General features: G+C 42.5%; 1 protein-coding gene across 1 annotated transcript in view; it reads right to left on the bottom strand.

Annotated features, from left to right (window-relative positions):
• ACACA (acetyl-CoA carboxylase alpha) overlaps positions 1–14440 on the bottom strand; it is a 237910-nt gene that overhangs the window by 45118 nt on the left and 178352 nt on the right. Inside the window, exons 44-45 of the mRNA XM_065897277.1 lie at positions 12900–13020; positions 12217–12327 (exon numbers count right to left, since the gene is read on the bottom strand). Coding sequence (XP_065753349.1) covers positions 12217–12327; positions 12900–13020 — 232 coding nt within the window. The remainder of the gene's footprint in view (positions 1–12216; positions 12328–12899; positions 13021–14440) is intronic.

The raw sequence follows: 14440 nt of genomic DNA, 5'->3' as shown, positions 1-14440 counted from the left end.
TCCAGGAATATATCCAAGGGTGAATGGAACCAAATCTCTAGGGAGACAGGACCAGTGCCTATGAGACCAAGAATACTTGGGGGTTCCAAAACACAGTCTCTGAATACAAAGACTCAGGGTTTACAAGTTCCTCTCCCCACTTTGTTGCCCCTATTGTCACTGGCAAACCCTCCAGAGCTGGTTGGCAGCTGGAAGGCTAGGGTTGGGGACCGAGAAGGGCACAGTAACACACTGCTGGCACAGAACGGGAAAGGCTCTGGTGTGAGCCACGGCTGGATTCAACACTGTCCAACGCAAGACCAAAAATCTCTCAATTAGCAGCAAAATTATAAAGTGATCAGGTTTGCTGATGGATAAGCTGGAGTAAAGGGACGGAGCTACCAGTGGTAGAAAAGATATTTAGCCAAAAAGAAACTGAGGTGATACAGGCCAGAAGTGACACTGGGAAGATCTCTGTTTACTGAGATGTAGGGAGAACAGAGGAATGAGTTAGACGGCAGAAGGATGGTAAGGATTTGAAGACGGACTGGTGAGGAACAGAGACGCATTTTTAATGTAACTGGGGTAGAGAAGAGCCACATGACAGTTTACTTGTTAAATGTATGAGAACAGGCATAAGTTTCTGGAGTCAAAACTGATGTCAAACGAAATCACTCATCTCAGGGATCCATCAACTGCTCATTTAGCTACAGACTTGAGCATACTGACAATAAATTACTTCCGAAAATAGAAAAAATTTTAAAGTGTGGTCTATTGAGGTATAATTCACATATAGTAAAATTGTCCATTTTTAGGTGTACATGAAATTTGCCATCACATAGGCATATAACCACCACCACAATCACCCCCAAAGTTTTCATCAGCCCCCAAAGTATTCTCATTCCCTTTGTAATCAATTCCCTTCTCCCATCTCTGACAACCACTGATCCTTGTGTCTCAACCATATTGCCTTTTCTAGAACGTTATGAGTCTAGCTTCTTTCAGTCAGCATAATGCATCTGAGATTTATTCATGCGGACACAGGTGGCAGTACTTCCTTTTTTACTGCACAGTACTATTCCATTTTATGGAAATAACACACCTTGTCCATCTCTTTGCCCGTTAGCAGACATTTGGGTGGTCTCCAGTTTTCGGCAACTATGAATAAAGCTGCTAGAGACATTCACGTACAGGTTTCTGTATGAATATACATTTTCATTTCTGTTGAGTAAATACCTAGGAGTAGGATTGCTAGGTTATATGGTAAGTGGATAACTGACTCTATTTTTTTTTTTTAAAATCTCAACTTTTTCAAAGTGGCTGTACCATTTTGCATTCCCACCAATACACATGAGAGTTCTAGTTGTTTTGCATCCTTACCAACAACTTAGTATTGTCTGCTTAGATTTTTTAATTTTAGTTTAGTGGTGTCTAACTGTGGTTTTAATTTGCATTTCCCTAATGACTAATATCTTTTTGTGTGCTTATTTACCATCCTTATGACTTTGGTGAAATGCCTGTTCAAATTTTTTACCCATTTAAAAAGTTACTGGGTTGTTTTCCTATTATTGAGTTGTGAGAACTATATATGTGTGTGTGTGTGTGTGTGTGTGTATACACATATACACACACACACACACACACACACATATTTTTTCCAGTCACCTCCAGTGGTTTTTCTGAGTAGGATATTGGATGTGAGGTTGGTGGAAGGCAGATGGCTGTGTGACTGTCTGCCTGTGCCCACCAGTGGCGAAGCACAGAGTTTGGTGCCTGCTGGGATCTCGCTTCTTGGGGAGTAACACTGACCTTTCTTTCATCTTTGCAGCCTTTTTGTTTGTGTTTTCTCATTTACATCTGATGGGAAGCAATTTAATGTTTTCCCCTTAGAACACATGAAAAGCTTGTTATTGTCTTTTAGCCTAAATTTAAGCTCCATGAGAGCAGGAATCATCTTTGTACACCCATAGCATAAGAACAGAGCTTTACACACAACAGGCACACAATAAATGCAGGTGAACTGCCATAATTCTCACTGCTCTATCAAAACTCAGCTCTGGTTTGTATTTTCAGCAAGCTGAACTACTATAAGCAAATGAAGTCTTTCCTATTAGTGTTATAATGTGTAGCAGATTCTTTAAGCAAAAGGAGTGGTTCAATTTTCCTCTCCTTTTAGTTTTCCCCAGTGTAGACACTGGGTTTTCCTTTCAAAATTCTTTACCTGGGCTAGAATTAAGCTAGTAACTCTATGTACTATAAAGTCATATTATACTAGGGTTGCTCTACTGAACTGCATAAACCTGCTTTAGCTGTTGAGAAGACATTTTATCAGAGGGTTAGATAGAAAATGAAGATACCCAAAACTTGATTATATGTTCCAATGGTCTTGACTTCTCATATTTGCATCTTATGCTGTTGGGTAAATTTGGGTGAGGGGCTTCCCTGGTGGCGCAGTGGTTGAGAGTCCGCCTGCCGATGCAGGGGACACGGGTTCGTACCCCGGTCCGGGAAGATCCCACATGCCACGGAGCGGCTGGGCCCGTGAGCCATAGCAGCTGAGCCTGCGCATCCGGAGCCTGTGCTCTGCGACGGGAGAGGCCACAACAGTGAGAGGCCCATGTACAACAACAACAAAAAAAATTGGGTGAGTTCTTTTCCTTAATAAACACCGATTTCTCAATTTCTCTTATGTGCAAACTATTTTAAAGGGCTTAAATTCCAGACTCTGAGACATTTAAAAAACTAGGAACCAGTGAAGAATCAACCAGAAAAACTTGAAGCCTGGGCATGATAATCTATAGCTCAATCTAAACAGCTCTTAAAGCTTCTCCTTTCATAATTCAACACCCCTGACTGTGTACATCAGCTGATTAGACTGTGTGAAGATGGCCACTCTGAATGAGAGGGGACATAGCCAGATTTGGATCCATGCACAGGGGACATTCCTGAGAATGATGAACAGCCAGGAGTCAGGTTTCTAAACAGTCTTGTTTCCTGCATCTTTATCATATTCACACAGCAGTCTGTGCACAGCCAGGGACCAGGTCTGTCTTCCCCCTGGAAGACTGAAGTCCTTGCATTTCTAATCTACCAACGTGTGCAGTTCTTGTACTTTTAATTTATGAGCGTGTGTGGGGGACCTCTCTGACTTGGAAACATATTGGCTCGGTCTAATGCTTGGAGATTATTAAACTCAGAGCTATGCTCCACTATCAAGTCTACAGATCTTTTATTTAGAAGATATGGTGCTCTAAATGCACAAAGAGCTCCCTCTCACCTTCACATTAAAGCCCCTAGTGCCTGGTAAATGGAATTATATAGCTGTCATCTCCTTTCCCCAAAGTTTTAAGAGTACAATGGGCTCATTTTTTCACATTCCATCCCAGCTTCAGAACTAAGAGACCTACTTTGTATTGATTTAAGGTCTCAGAAATAAATAAACCTGCTTCACCGCTGTGATTCACAACAAATTCATGGTACACTATTGCATGATATATTTCAAGCTCTGGCTTTGGCTCTCTTTTTCCTCTGGTGAGTGATGGGGGAGGTGGGAGGTAGTGGGGAGCTGCAAAGCTGACAGCTGGATGGTTATTGGAGATGGCTGCTGACTGCAAATCCAAGAACAGACACTGTTGGAGGAGTATGGGATTTTTTTTAAACTGGGGGGCAGGGGTGAAAAGCTAATTTACTTGGGTTTCAGGCTGGGGTTGGGGGAGATAGAAAGGTTAAGGGGAGAGGAGAGGGAAAGATGGAATAGCAAAGCTTCAACTGAACACTAATTTGCAAAGACAGAGCTATGAACATGTGTAGAAAGAAAGGTGAAGAAAATCCAGCATAAGAAGGCATAACATCTGACTGGAAGATAAAAACGCCAAGCTGCTCTGCTTAGGGCACTGTGCTGGCAGTCCTCAGGGGGCACTTAGCTTGAGTTCAGGGACAAGGTTTTATTAGAGGCAGAACGTGCAGAGACCCTACACACCACAGAACCTGTGAAGTGGAGGCATCTCTTGATTCCAATACTCGGGAAGCATCCCAGTCCGTGAGGCTGGAATGGACCCTCTAGAGGGAGGGTAGAGATGTTATGGAGGTCCACACGTATGAAGTGAGCCAGAGACTGCTCCCTGAGCTGAGAGGGTAATAAGCTCTAGCATTTTACATTTGGTTTGTGTGCCCATAGAGCTTAAGATTACCTCAGTCTACAGCATTTTTATTGATTCCTGAAATAAGTACCACCAAACCATGAGTTTTAACCACTACTTAAATATGCAGCACTCAGAAAGACCTATCTTTCAATCATGTATTAGGATCCTGACTTTCGATACGGCAGGTGATGGGCAGGTCTAAAAGCCTTGTGTGATGCCATGTGGCAGTCTCCTAAGGTTCCATAGAGTACTACTTCATAGTGGTGAGTTTTAGCTGTTTCTCCAGTAATTACTAAGTATTTCATATTTTCAGCTGACAAGAATGTTATTTATGAGTCCAATTTCTTTTCTATCTTTGAAGAGCATTTTCATCTTCACTACATTTGTTCTTGAGACAAGACCAGACTCTGAAAGCAAAAATACATGGGAAAGAGTTTGGTTCTGTTAAGTTCTACATAAGCCAGACCATCAAACTGGGAGTTGCTTTGTTAATTTTGAACTACTTTTTAAGAGGTATTAGTTTGTCTTACAGAGAAACAGACTTTAGCCAAATATAAGGAAGAACTTTATACAGATGAAGGGGATTGGATGAAAAAGTACTGAGCTCCCCTTCAGTTGAGTTTTTCAAGCATAACTGAATGACTATTTGGTAATGGAGTCACAGAGGAAATTCAAACAACAGTTGGGTGGTTGGACTTTTGAGGATCCTACCACTCCCAACAATTATAATTCTGTGGCCCCTTGGTGTCATCATGAATGATATCACCCCTTCCACCCACCACGGGGCATTTATTCTTCCATAATATGGATAAGAAACAAAAAAATTTTGAATTGTTATGCTTTACAACTCCTATTCCTAATCTTGCTAATATGTAATAATTTTACACATCACTGATATGTAATCTCACTAACATAAAATTCTCTCACATGGAGTCACCTTTTTGATCCCCCCCAACTCCTTCCCCCTCATCTATCCTAACATGGTTCCCAAATCAAGATACATCTTCATAGCATAACAGAATACTAGAAATTAAAGACAATTTAAGATTAAGAGAACCTCTGGCCTTCACCTTAAGGTGAGAAACGTATTTTACAAAGAGGAAATTGAGCCCCAAAGAGATTAGAGCCCAATGTTGTTTTACCTAGTAAATGGAAAGGAGAGGAATAATTAAAAGTTTTTCATTTGCTTTTTTTTTTTTTTAATAATCTAAAGGCTTTGAAACTTCAAAAAGTTTGAGCACATTTACAATAGTTTGTCAAACATGATAATTCCTGAGTCTCTATTTAATGCCCAGGCAGAGACTCTCAGCTTTGACTTGATGCTTGTGGGGGTCTCCCATCCTGAGTCTCTAAGCCACCATGCCCACATGGGCTGTCTTAGAGAGTCAGAGGCAATGGAGCTCTGAACAGCAATTCTACCAGAGAGCCCAGGATCAGACTTCTGGTATATTACCTTGACTCACTAATGGAGTCCAAGATACCTGGTACAGTTTCCTACCAAACCCAAGGAACATCAAACGAAAGACAAATAAAACAACCCCCCAGACAGAGTCAGGTGTGCCCAGATTGTGTGTGTGCAGGGGGAAGGGCTTGAAAACTAAGGGGATGTGCCCACTGAAACCCTTTCTGAGAACTTGTTCATAATGCTAACGCGAGGCTTACTCAGGAAGCTCAAATGCCCTCTTTAGAAAGGAGAGGGATCCCATCTGGAGCTTCAGAGCACAGGGCCTGTCTATTGTGAAAACAGGTAGTTAGGGACTTTTAAAAATGCAAATTGCTGGATTGATCCTTAGAGTGATTATGGGCTATTGTATCAACAAGTCCTTGGGGACTCTTGCAGACAGATGACTGACACATATACTACCCTATCAGGACTGAACATGGGGCCTCTCACATTAATGGCTTTCCAAAGTGTGTGATTGTCTTTAGATAACATCTATAGGGGAAGTCAATACATGAATGTACGCCACAGTGAGGACTGACATCTAACATTTTCTTAAAGGAATTTTTGCCTTCAAAGGGTCAGAAAATAGAGAAAATGTTGTGTTTGTATTTCCCTTCCAGGGCCTGGATAATGAGTTGCAATGAGAAAGACCTCTAACCGCATCACAGGGAAGACCACAACAGTGCCAGTGATTTACCAGTATTAACTCATATAATCCGCACAAGAGCCTGGTAGATAGGTACTATTATGATCCCCGTTTTACAATTAACACAATTGTGACCTGGAAGGGTTAAATGCACTGCCCAAGGCCACAAAACTCACAGGTGGCAGAGCCTGTACTCAAACATTGGCCAGTCTTAACTATTCCACCTCTTTCAGTTATGTGACAGTTACAATGCTGCCTCACAAAAGAGCTAACGAACTGCCCCCTTGCTTTCTCGAGCCTCCGGGACTGACTGACTCTCATGTTGAGCGAGTGTCACAGAGTCATGGGTGAGGAGGGAGGATGCATAATGCAGTCCCCTGGTGCTACAAGCTCCTGGGAGGAACTCTGATACTGTACCCAATAGAGTCACATTTCACATTATACAGACACATAAAAATATGTATTTGGAGACTAAGGTCCAGAGAAGGACTGATACCAAGTCTCAAAAGCAAGATTAGCAGAATTAGCCCCCTACAGGCCTAACATAGAGCCCTAGCCACACTCATCACATAATTGTTTTTTTCCTGGCAGATTCAGTGGAAATAGGGGCCAGCTCTCGCTAAGGGGAATGAGATTATTGGATTTTTTATTTTTTTTGCCTTAAACCAGAAGCTTTAAAATGCTTATCACAAGAAAATCATATATCACCTCTTGAATGAATCTATAATCTATCTATCAGGCCATGGGCACATACCTTACCTCCATAGACAGTAACTGTCCAGAGGACAAGTCAAAAACTGCAATTCTGATTTCTTGGTATACAGAGAGAGCTTTCACCAAGCCTGGGGCAGTGGACTGAGAACTGGCAGGCTCTAGTCTACTTCCCTTATCATACTAGGTCCTCCCAGCCTACCCACCACCTGATGTTACAGTACACATATTACACAGAAACAGAGAAGGGGAGTGGAGGGGAGAGGAAGTGGGTCCGAAAGTCACTGCAAACATCCAGTGGCACCTTGACTTAGGAGTTTATGACTCTACAAATTGTCACAGTCCCTTAAGGGTCTATCTTTCCAGTTCCCCAAACACACAGATTGCTGCCTTTGCCAGGCCAGCATGACTCACTTTGAGCAGGTAGTCTGTCATGTCCATCAAGTCCGCCCTTACCACTCAGTGAGGCATTTTGAGGGATCTGCCCACCAACAGCCTACAGTTTGTAGAGCTCGGAACCTATGATCCACTACCTGGAGTGACATGAAAGAGCAGGCCCTTAGAAGCTTCTCTTCCTAATGTCATCACTCTCATGATGTTTGGACAAAAAATAAAATGACCGGACTACTTTCTCTTCTCAGGCCTTGTGGACACTAAGCCCAGGGGACTGAGCGCATCTTAAATGAAACTCGGGGATGTGGCAGTTCATGTTCTGCTGCTAGTTATAGTCTTTGTCAGTGGAACTAGGTTACTTTACCTCTTGCTATTTTTGTCTTTCCATCTGTAAAATGGCCCTGGTGCCGCCAGCCCACCCAGAAGGTAGCAAGGAACCAGATAGATGTTCTTGATTTTAAGTTTCAAATAAAGTCATGCAGGCTGCCTCTAATCACCATCTCATTACCTTGAGTTCAAATGTCAACTCTGCTTCTGCAACACTTAAGGAAACCTGGATCCTGTATTTCTCCTCACCTTTGTAATATTTTGAGTATTTTACAAATAACTGCAGGCAACGGAGGGCAAGACATTCAAGGAAAGAGCATACACAAATACTGAGATCACAAGGACAAGGGATCAAAAGACGCATATGCGGAGCACTTTCTGGTTTTGGAACAAAAGACAGAGTGGCAAAGGATGGGGCCCCGTAAATAAGATGTGTAGGTGAACAGTGAAATCACTGAAAGAGAAAAACAGGAAACTGCCAGGATGGTTATATTTTATATGCAGGTGACCATTGTTGGCTACAAAAAGAAATCCTTTAAAAAGTAAGAGTCTTTGGAAGCAAGAGGTTAGAAGGTCTAAACCAATTAAAACCAGGTCGGCTAACGACAGGCAACATCACGTGAGCACTGAGATGGAGAGCAGCTATAAAAGCTTGATGCGTACATGCAGTGTATTAAGTTGGGAATACGTGTCTCTCCAGCTTCGTATCTATTAAAGGAACAAACAATTTACATGTGGCTGCATCACGGGAGTGTGATATGTGGAGTGACAAACCTTTCTCTTCACATCCAACTATGTTCAGTCAAAGCAGAGATGGGGTGAGGAGGGGAGGAGAAAAGCAGGGAGAAAGAAAGTTTAAAAAAAATCTCTGCCTCAGCAAAAGTTTTCATTAAAATTTTAGACAAATGATCCCTGTGTCCTTCTCCCTTGCTGCCTGGGGCTCCATGCTATTTCTATGCAAATAACAACCTCGTGGTTTATATCTTATTATTTCCACCAGAGCTGCAGTGAGACATGACCTGAGACGTGTAAGAGGTGGGTGGGGGCTGGGGGGTGGAGTTAGAGAGGAGAGAGAGAGAGAGAGAGAGGAAGAGAGAGGAAGAAGGGAGAGACAGAGAGAGAGAGAGAAAGATGAAGTGGGTGTTCACTCAAGTGTGAACAAATATTGTCAGGAGTGAGCGTCAAGAACAAAAAAGAATTGCAGGGATAACGTGTTTATTTCAGTCCCCCCACCCGCCCTTGCAAACCGGCACCTTTTAAAATTCATTGGGCATCAGGCGATCATGCACAATCCATCTGCTTTCACTTTATCATTTGCATTTCATGCCTCCTGGCTTTTGATGTGCTGATACTTTGATGCAGTCAGGAGACACGCATTATCATTATTTCAATTTTCAAAGGGGTCAACGGGATCGGCACTTGCACACACAGATTTTTTTTTCCCCCTACAACCTCTGCACAACCACCTCCCTTCTTATTCTTCACCCTAATGTTTAACATAAAGGATGAAGACTCAAAAAGGTAGGGGTCAAATGTTTACAGCCTAAAAGCTCGCATACACTGCCTACATTCCCACTTTACACAGGTACATGCATACGACAAGCTAGATGGTCAGGGCTTGTGGAGTCTCCACAGGGTTTCAGACACACACAAAGACTCTCACACATGGAGACTCAGGGAGGCACACAGACAGAGAAAGAGGGATCTAGACGCAAGATACAGACACAAAGAGAAAGAGACCAGCACTCACACAGGAAGAGGCATGCACTCAAAGTGACCTGGACACATGCCCAGAGGATGAGAGACAGAGATTTCTATAGGAAGAAAAGGCAGATGTGCAAAGAGACACCAGTGCAGACAAAGGCAGGACGTGCACAAGGAGGGAGGCAGAAGAGGCAGTCCGAGCGTGTGGCTCCTTTCTGGTTTCCTTTCTCGTACCTGAGAGGCAAAGGGGCAGACAGGACATTCTTAATCAGTTTGCATGAAATCGGGGGTCTTCCAGCACCACGGCTGCACATAAGAGGCAGTGACATGAAGACAGTGAAGCGGGCAGAGCAGGCTTAAGTAACCCCTATAACTGATCACTCCCTTCAGCTACAAATGATCGCAGCCTTCTGGAAATGAGCATTGTGGGGTAAGTTACAGCTACAGCTTTACTGTCTTTTCCCTACAACTAGACTTCTTTAACAAGGAGCTCTGCAGGCTAGGAGGAAGATGAATATAATGAATTTGATCACAACAATTCAACTGGGTTTTAAGAAAAAAATCCCTAATGCTTTCTTTGTGGCAGGATTGAAATTCAACTAGCAAGTTTTTAGGAAAAAACAAACAAACAAATAAAAACCCCAGCAGCAGCAACAACAACACACCACCACCACCTTTGCTTTTCAGAATATTCTTTGGATATCAGGGAGAAAATTAAAAACTCAATGTAACAAGATACTTTTCAGAAATCAGCTCTTTGTTCAGGTACGGGAACGTTATGGAAATGCAGGTGTCTTCTTTAAATTCTATCCTCACAGATAATGGTATCTACAATTCTCTTCAGCATTCCTCAATATCTCATCCTAAGAAGGTATCCAAAAGAACAACTTAAAAATAAAGTAAGTTTCTCCTGCAGCAATAATCTCCCTCAGTAGAGGCAGTTCACAATCTTTATTTCCAGGCTACTCTCCAAAAAGAGAGCAGGACATCCAAGTTTGCCGTTGTTAGCCCTGCTCTGCCTTTCCTTGGAGAGAAAGGCAAGCCCAGAGAAGGACACGAAGTTTATATGAATGCAGAGAGCAAACTTATCACATCACACCATTCTCATTTCTGACATCCCCAAAAGCTAATTGGACTGATGGCAGTGTCAACTTATTCTAAATGGGAATGATAGGATAGGACACTTAATTCCCATCCTTCCACTTGAAAGCCAAGGCTTCATAAACAGTTTGCGTGAGTCTAGTAAACAACTTAGCATGCATATAGCTCCGCAAGCACAATCACCAAACCGTGAAAGGGAGAGGAAAAGGAAGCTGAAACTGTAATGTGAGCCAACACTTTGTGCCAACTACTAGCTGCTTTTACCTATGTTTTCTCATTTGATGTCCACAGCATCATTTAGAGGTGGAAATTATCATCCTCCTTTGACAGATAAAGAAAGCTGAGGAGTTGAGGGGTTATACGAGTTGTACGAGGTCAGTCAGCCAGTCAGCCAGCCAGCCAGCCAGCCAGCCTCAGACAATTACATATTCCTGGCTCTGGAGAGAAAATAATTTTCCTATGCCTGCAAAGAAGTCAGAATTATACTGTCGGGGACTTCCTGGGCGCAGTGGTTAAGAATCTGCCTGCCAATGCAGGGGACACGGGTTCGAGCCCTGGTCCGGGAAGATCCCACATGCCACTGGGCCACTAAGCCTGCGTGCCGCAACTACTGAAGTCTGCATGCCTAGAGCCCATGCTCTGCAACGAGAGAAGCCACCGCAATGAGAAGGCTGTGCACCGCCCCTGCCCACTGCAACTAGAGAAAGCCCGCTCGTAGCAACGAAGACCCAATGTAGCCTAAATTAATTAATTAATCAAAAAAAAAATAAAAAAGAATGACACTGCCCTTTGTATATTCAGGTATTCTTAGATAGTTTTTACTCTTGCAAGCTGTGACCTCACTATCCATTTTTTTTCCCTCTCTGGAAAAGCCACTATGAGCTTGGATTGAAAAGGCACAAGCAGGGCTTCCCTGGTGGTGCAGTGGTTAAGAATCCACCTGCCAATGTAGGGGACACAGGTTCGAGCCCTGGTCTGGGAAGATCCCACATGCCGCGGAGCAACTAGGCCCGTGAGCCACAACTACTGAGCATGCGTGTCTGGAGCCTGTGCTCCGCAACGGGAGAGGCCCGCGCACCGCGATGAAGAGTGGCCTCCACTCACCGCAACTGGAGGAAGCCCTCGCACAGAAACGAAGACCCAACGCAGCCAAAAAAAAAAGTTGAACCTTCTTTAAAAAAAAAAAAAAGGCACAAGCTTTTCTTTTGAAAGGAAAATAATCTCCACATCATACTCTTTCTCAACAATCCATCCATGCATCCATCCACCCATCTTTCCACTCAATAATTACCAAGTACTTCCTTATGTACAAGGGACCATCATATGTGCTCCTTTTCAGAGGTGCTTTCACAAATTTCTCAAAACATTAAAACTTGATACCCTCAACATGTTCAGGGGATGTTTCAGAGGTAGCTCCATGTCTGGGAATAGATCTCACATCCCTCGCTCACAGATGAGAAAAAGGGAGGGAGGGCAGAACAGAAGCATTCAATTAATTCTGTCTTTCTAGAAGGACATCAGAATGTAAACTCCTCACAGCAGGAGTTTTATATGATTTGTTTATTACATAGCAGGGCTTGGAATAGGGCCTGGCACATAGTAGGTACTCAAAACACTCATTTTGTTGAATGAATGAATGGGCAGGGAAGATGGAGGGAGAGGGGAAGAGATAGACTGAGGAAGCCTTCTCCCAATCAGGATCTAGAACTAGGAATTCACAATAATCCTCCAAAGGCTTCACATACTTCTCCCAAACCCTAGAAACTTACTTTGTTGAGGGCCCCAGCTCCTGTCAGAATTAAGTGAGAATTTTCAACCTGGATGGTTCTCTGTCCCAGTCGGACAAGGTAAGCCCCAATCCCAATGGCCCGGCATGTAACCTTAAGAAAGAATAAATTCGACATGTCACTTATTTATGTTCCCTCCCTAGCTATAATAACTAAGGCACAGATATGTAAAATCCACATTAACAGGAAAAAAATATTGCTTTTTTAGGAAATCTGTTTGATTAATAACAATACAAAAACACAATTTCCTGGTTAAAGCAAAGAAGGTACAGAATTCATTCAATGATTCAAGTAACAGACAGTTAAAGGATCATACGCCCTTTACTTCTCTTACACTTTTGTTTATTTCACAAATGTTTGGCATCTACACTAGAGGTATGAACAAGGAAAACAGTAAGAGGAGAAGAAATTTCAGCTGTTAATACTCTGGTAAAATATTTAGAGAAATAAGAAGTTAAACTAAAGGCTAACATGAGGTGCTAGGTTTAGCTGGGAAATTCAATTATTTACATTATTCTGCCTTCCTACTTTCGTGCACAATTAAAATCAAATTGTCGATATACAGTTTTTAAGAAATGCTCCCATTTGGGACTAAGTAGTGGGGATGGGAGCAAAAACAAATCCTAGTCAGCTCTTCAAACATCTCATGCTCTGGCAAGATTTACCAGGCTAATGGTGATGATCTCATCATAGGCCAATGAGGATTCTCCAGCAATCATTCCAGAACCTCGAAGGTTCTCTGCTCCAAGTCCCTCTTCCTTCCCAATAATATCGGTTATCTTGTACCTAGTGGATACAGCCATGCCAAATTATACAGGTTAAACATGTTAACAACAATCCATTAAAAGAATAACCACCATTAATAGGCTGCTGAAAGCATACTGAAAGCTTATATTTAATACCAGGTCAGTACTTTTTTTTTTTTATACTCTTCATTCATTTATCTTTCCTTCTTAGCTTGGTGCCTATTTTGTCTGGAAGCAATATGGTATAGCAGAAAGAGCAAAATCTGGAACTAAGTAGACAGGTTTAAATCCCTGCTCTGACACATACAGCAGTGTGACTCTAGGGATAATAGTAACTTGTGTAAAATGGGATTTATAGTATCCACTTCTACGGGTTGACATGAAAGTTAAAGCAGCAAGGAGAGGGTCTGACACATAGGTGGCGCTCTGATGTTAGATACCCTCTCTTACTTTCTAGGACAAGTTTCTTAAAAGCAGGGTCAATGTGTATCTCTTTCTAATAAGCAACAGCCTTTAAATCAACAATTTTAGATACATGTTACATAGGAATAAAAAAAGATCCAGGGGCACAGTGAGAACACTCAGCCCAATTTCTCAAGTCAAAAATCCTCTCTCTTTCCAAGACAGGGATGAAGGGGAAGGTCAACATAGTGCACTCTATCCCTGCTCCTTTGTGAGTATCAAGTGTATACACGAGAGTTCCTGGCATAGTCCTCTGGAGGGGCAGGGGGAATGTGTGTAGAAGTGAAATGCTGGACAAGTTGTACAGAAAGCATCCTGTGGATCCAGAGGGAGCCACCCATCTGTCTTCTCGGCAGGGGATTAGGAGTGATAGCTGATAATGGGAAATGGGAGATGGGGAATGCAACTAATAAAAGAAAGGAAAAATACAAAGTTGGAAGTAGAGATGGGCATATATTATTTATTGTTCCATGTGTACCCTTAAGGCTCGGCACTGGGCACAGTTTTAGAAATTGAAATAATAAATAAATATCCCATAGTGGCTCTTAAACTATTTATTTCTTTGCTCCCATATTTCTGTTCCCTACTTCCAGCCTTCCATCAATTCCTTTTCTTTGCCCTTGCTGTTTGTCTGTGGCTTTGCGTTTCTGCTTCCCAGATTCCCAATAATCCCTTCTCACAATAATTCCCCAATTCTTCCTTTTGCTCTGTATCTAGACACTAGTATAGTTACATTACAGGTAAAGCTAATCTCCCTTAAGGGGTTAATGAGCCACATTAATTTGGTGGTGGTGGGGGGAATGTGTTCTTTTAATAAGGCCCACATGCCATATAGTCACAAATACTCATGGGCCCAGTCAGCCTTCTTGGCAAAGCAGATCTTTTCCCTCCTCAGGAGTGCATACTGCTTCACAGGTGTTTGTGATTTGTTAAGTGGCATCTTCTCCCCTTGTATTATATGAAAAAGATTAAAAATTTCCCATTTTCTGCTCTGTGAT

This window comes from Phocoena phocoena, chromosome 19 (genome assembly GCF_963924675.1).
Source record: "Phocoena phocoena chromosome 19, mPhoPho1.1, whole genome shotgun sequence".
In the NCBI taxonomy this organism is placed as follows: domain Eukaryota; kingdom Metazoa; phylum Chordata; class Mammalia; order Artiodactyla; family Phocoenidae; genus Phocoena; species Phocoena phocoena.
This window is presented reverse-complemented; position numbering and strand designations above follow the sequence as displayed.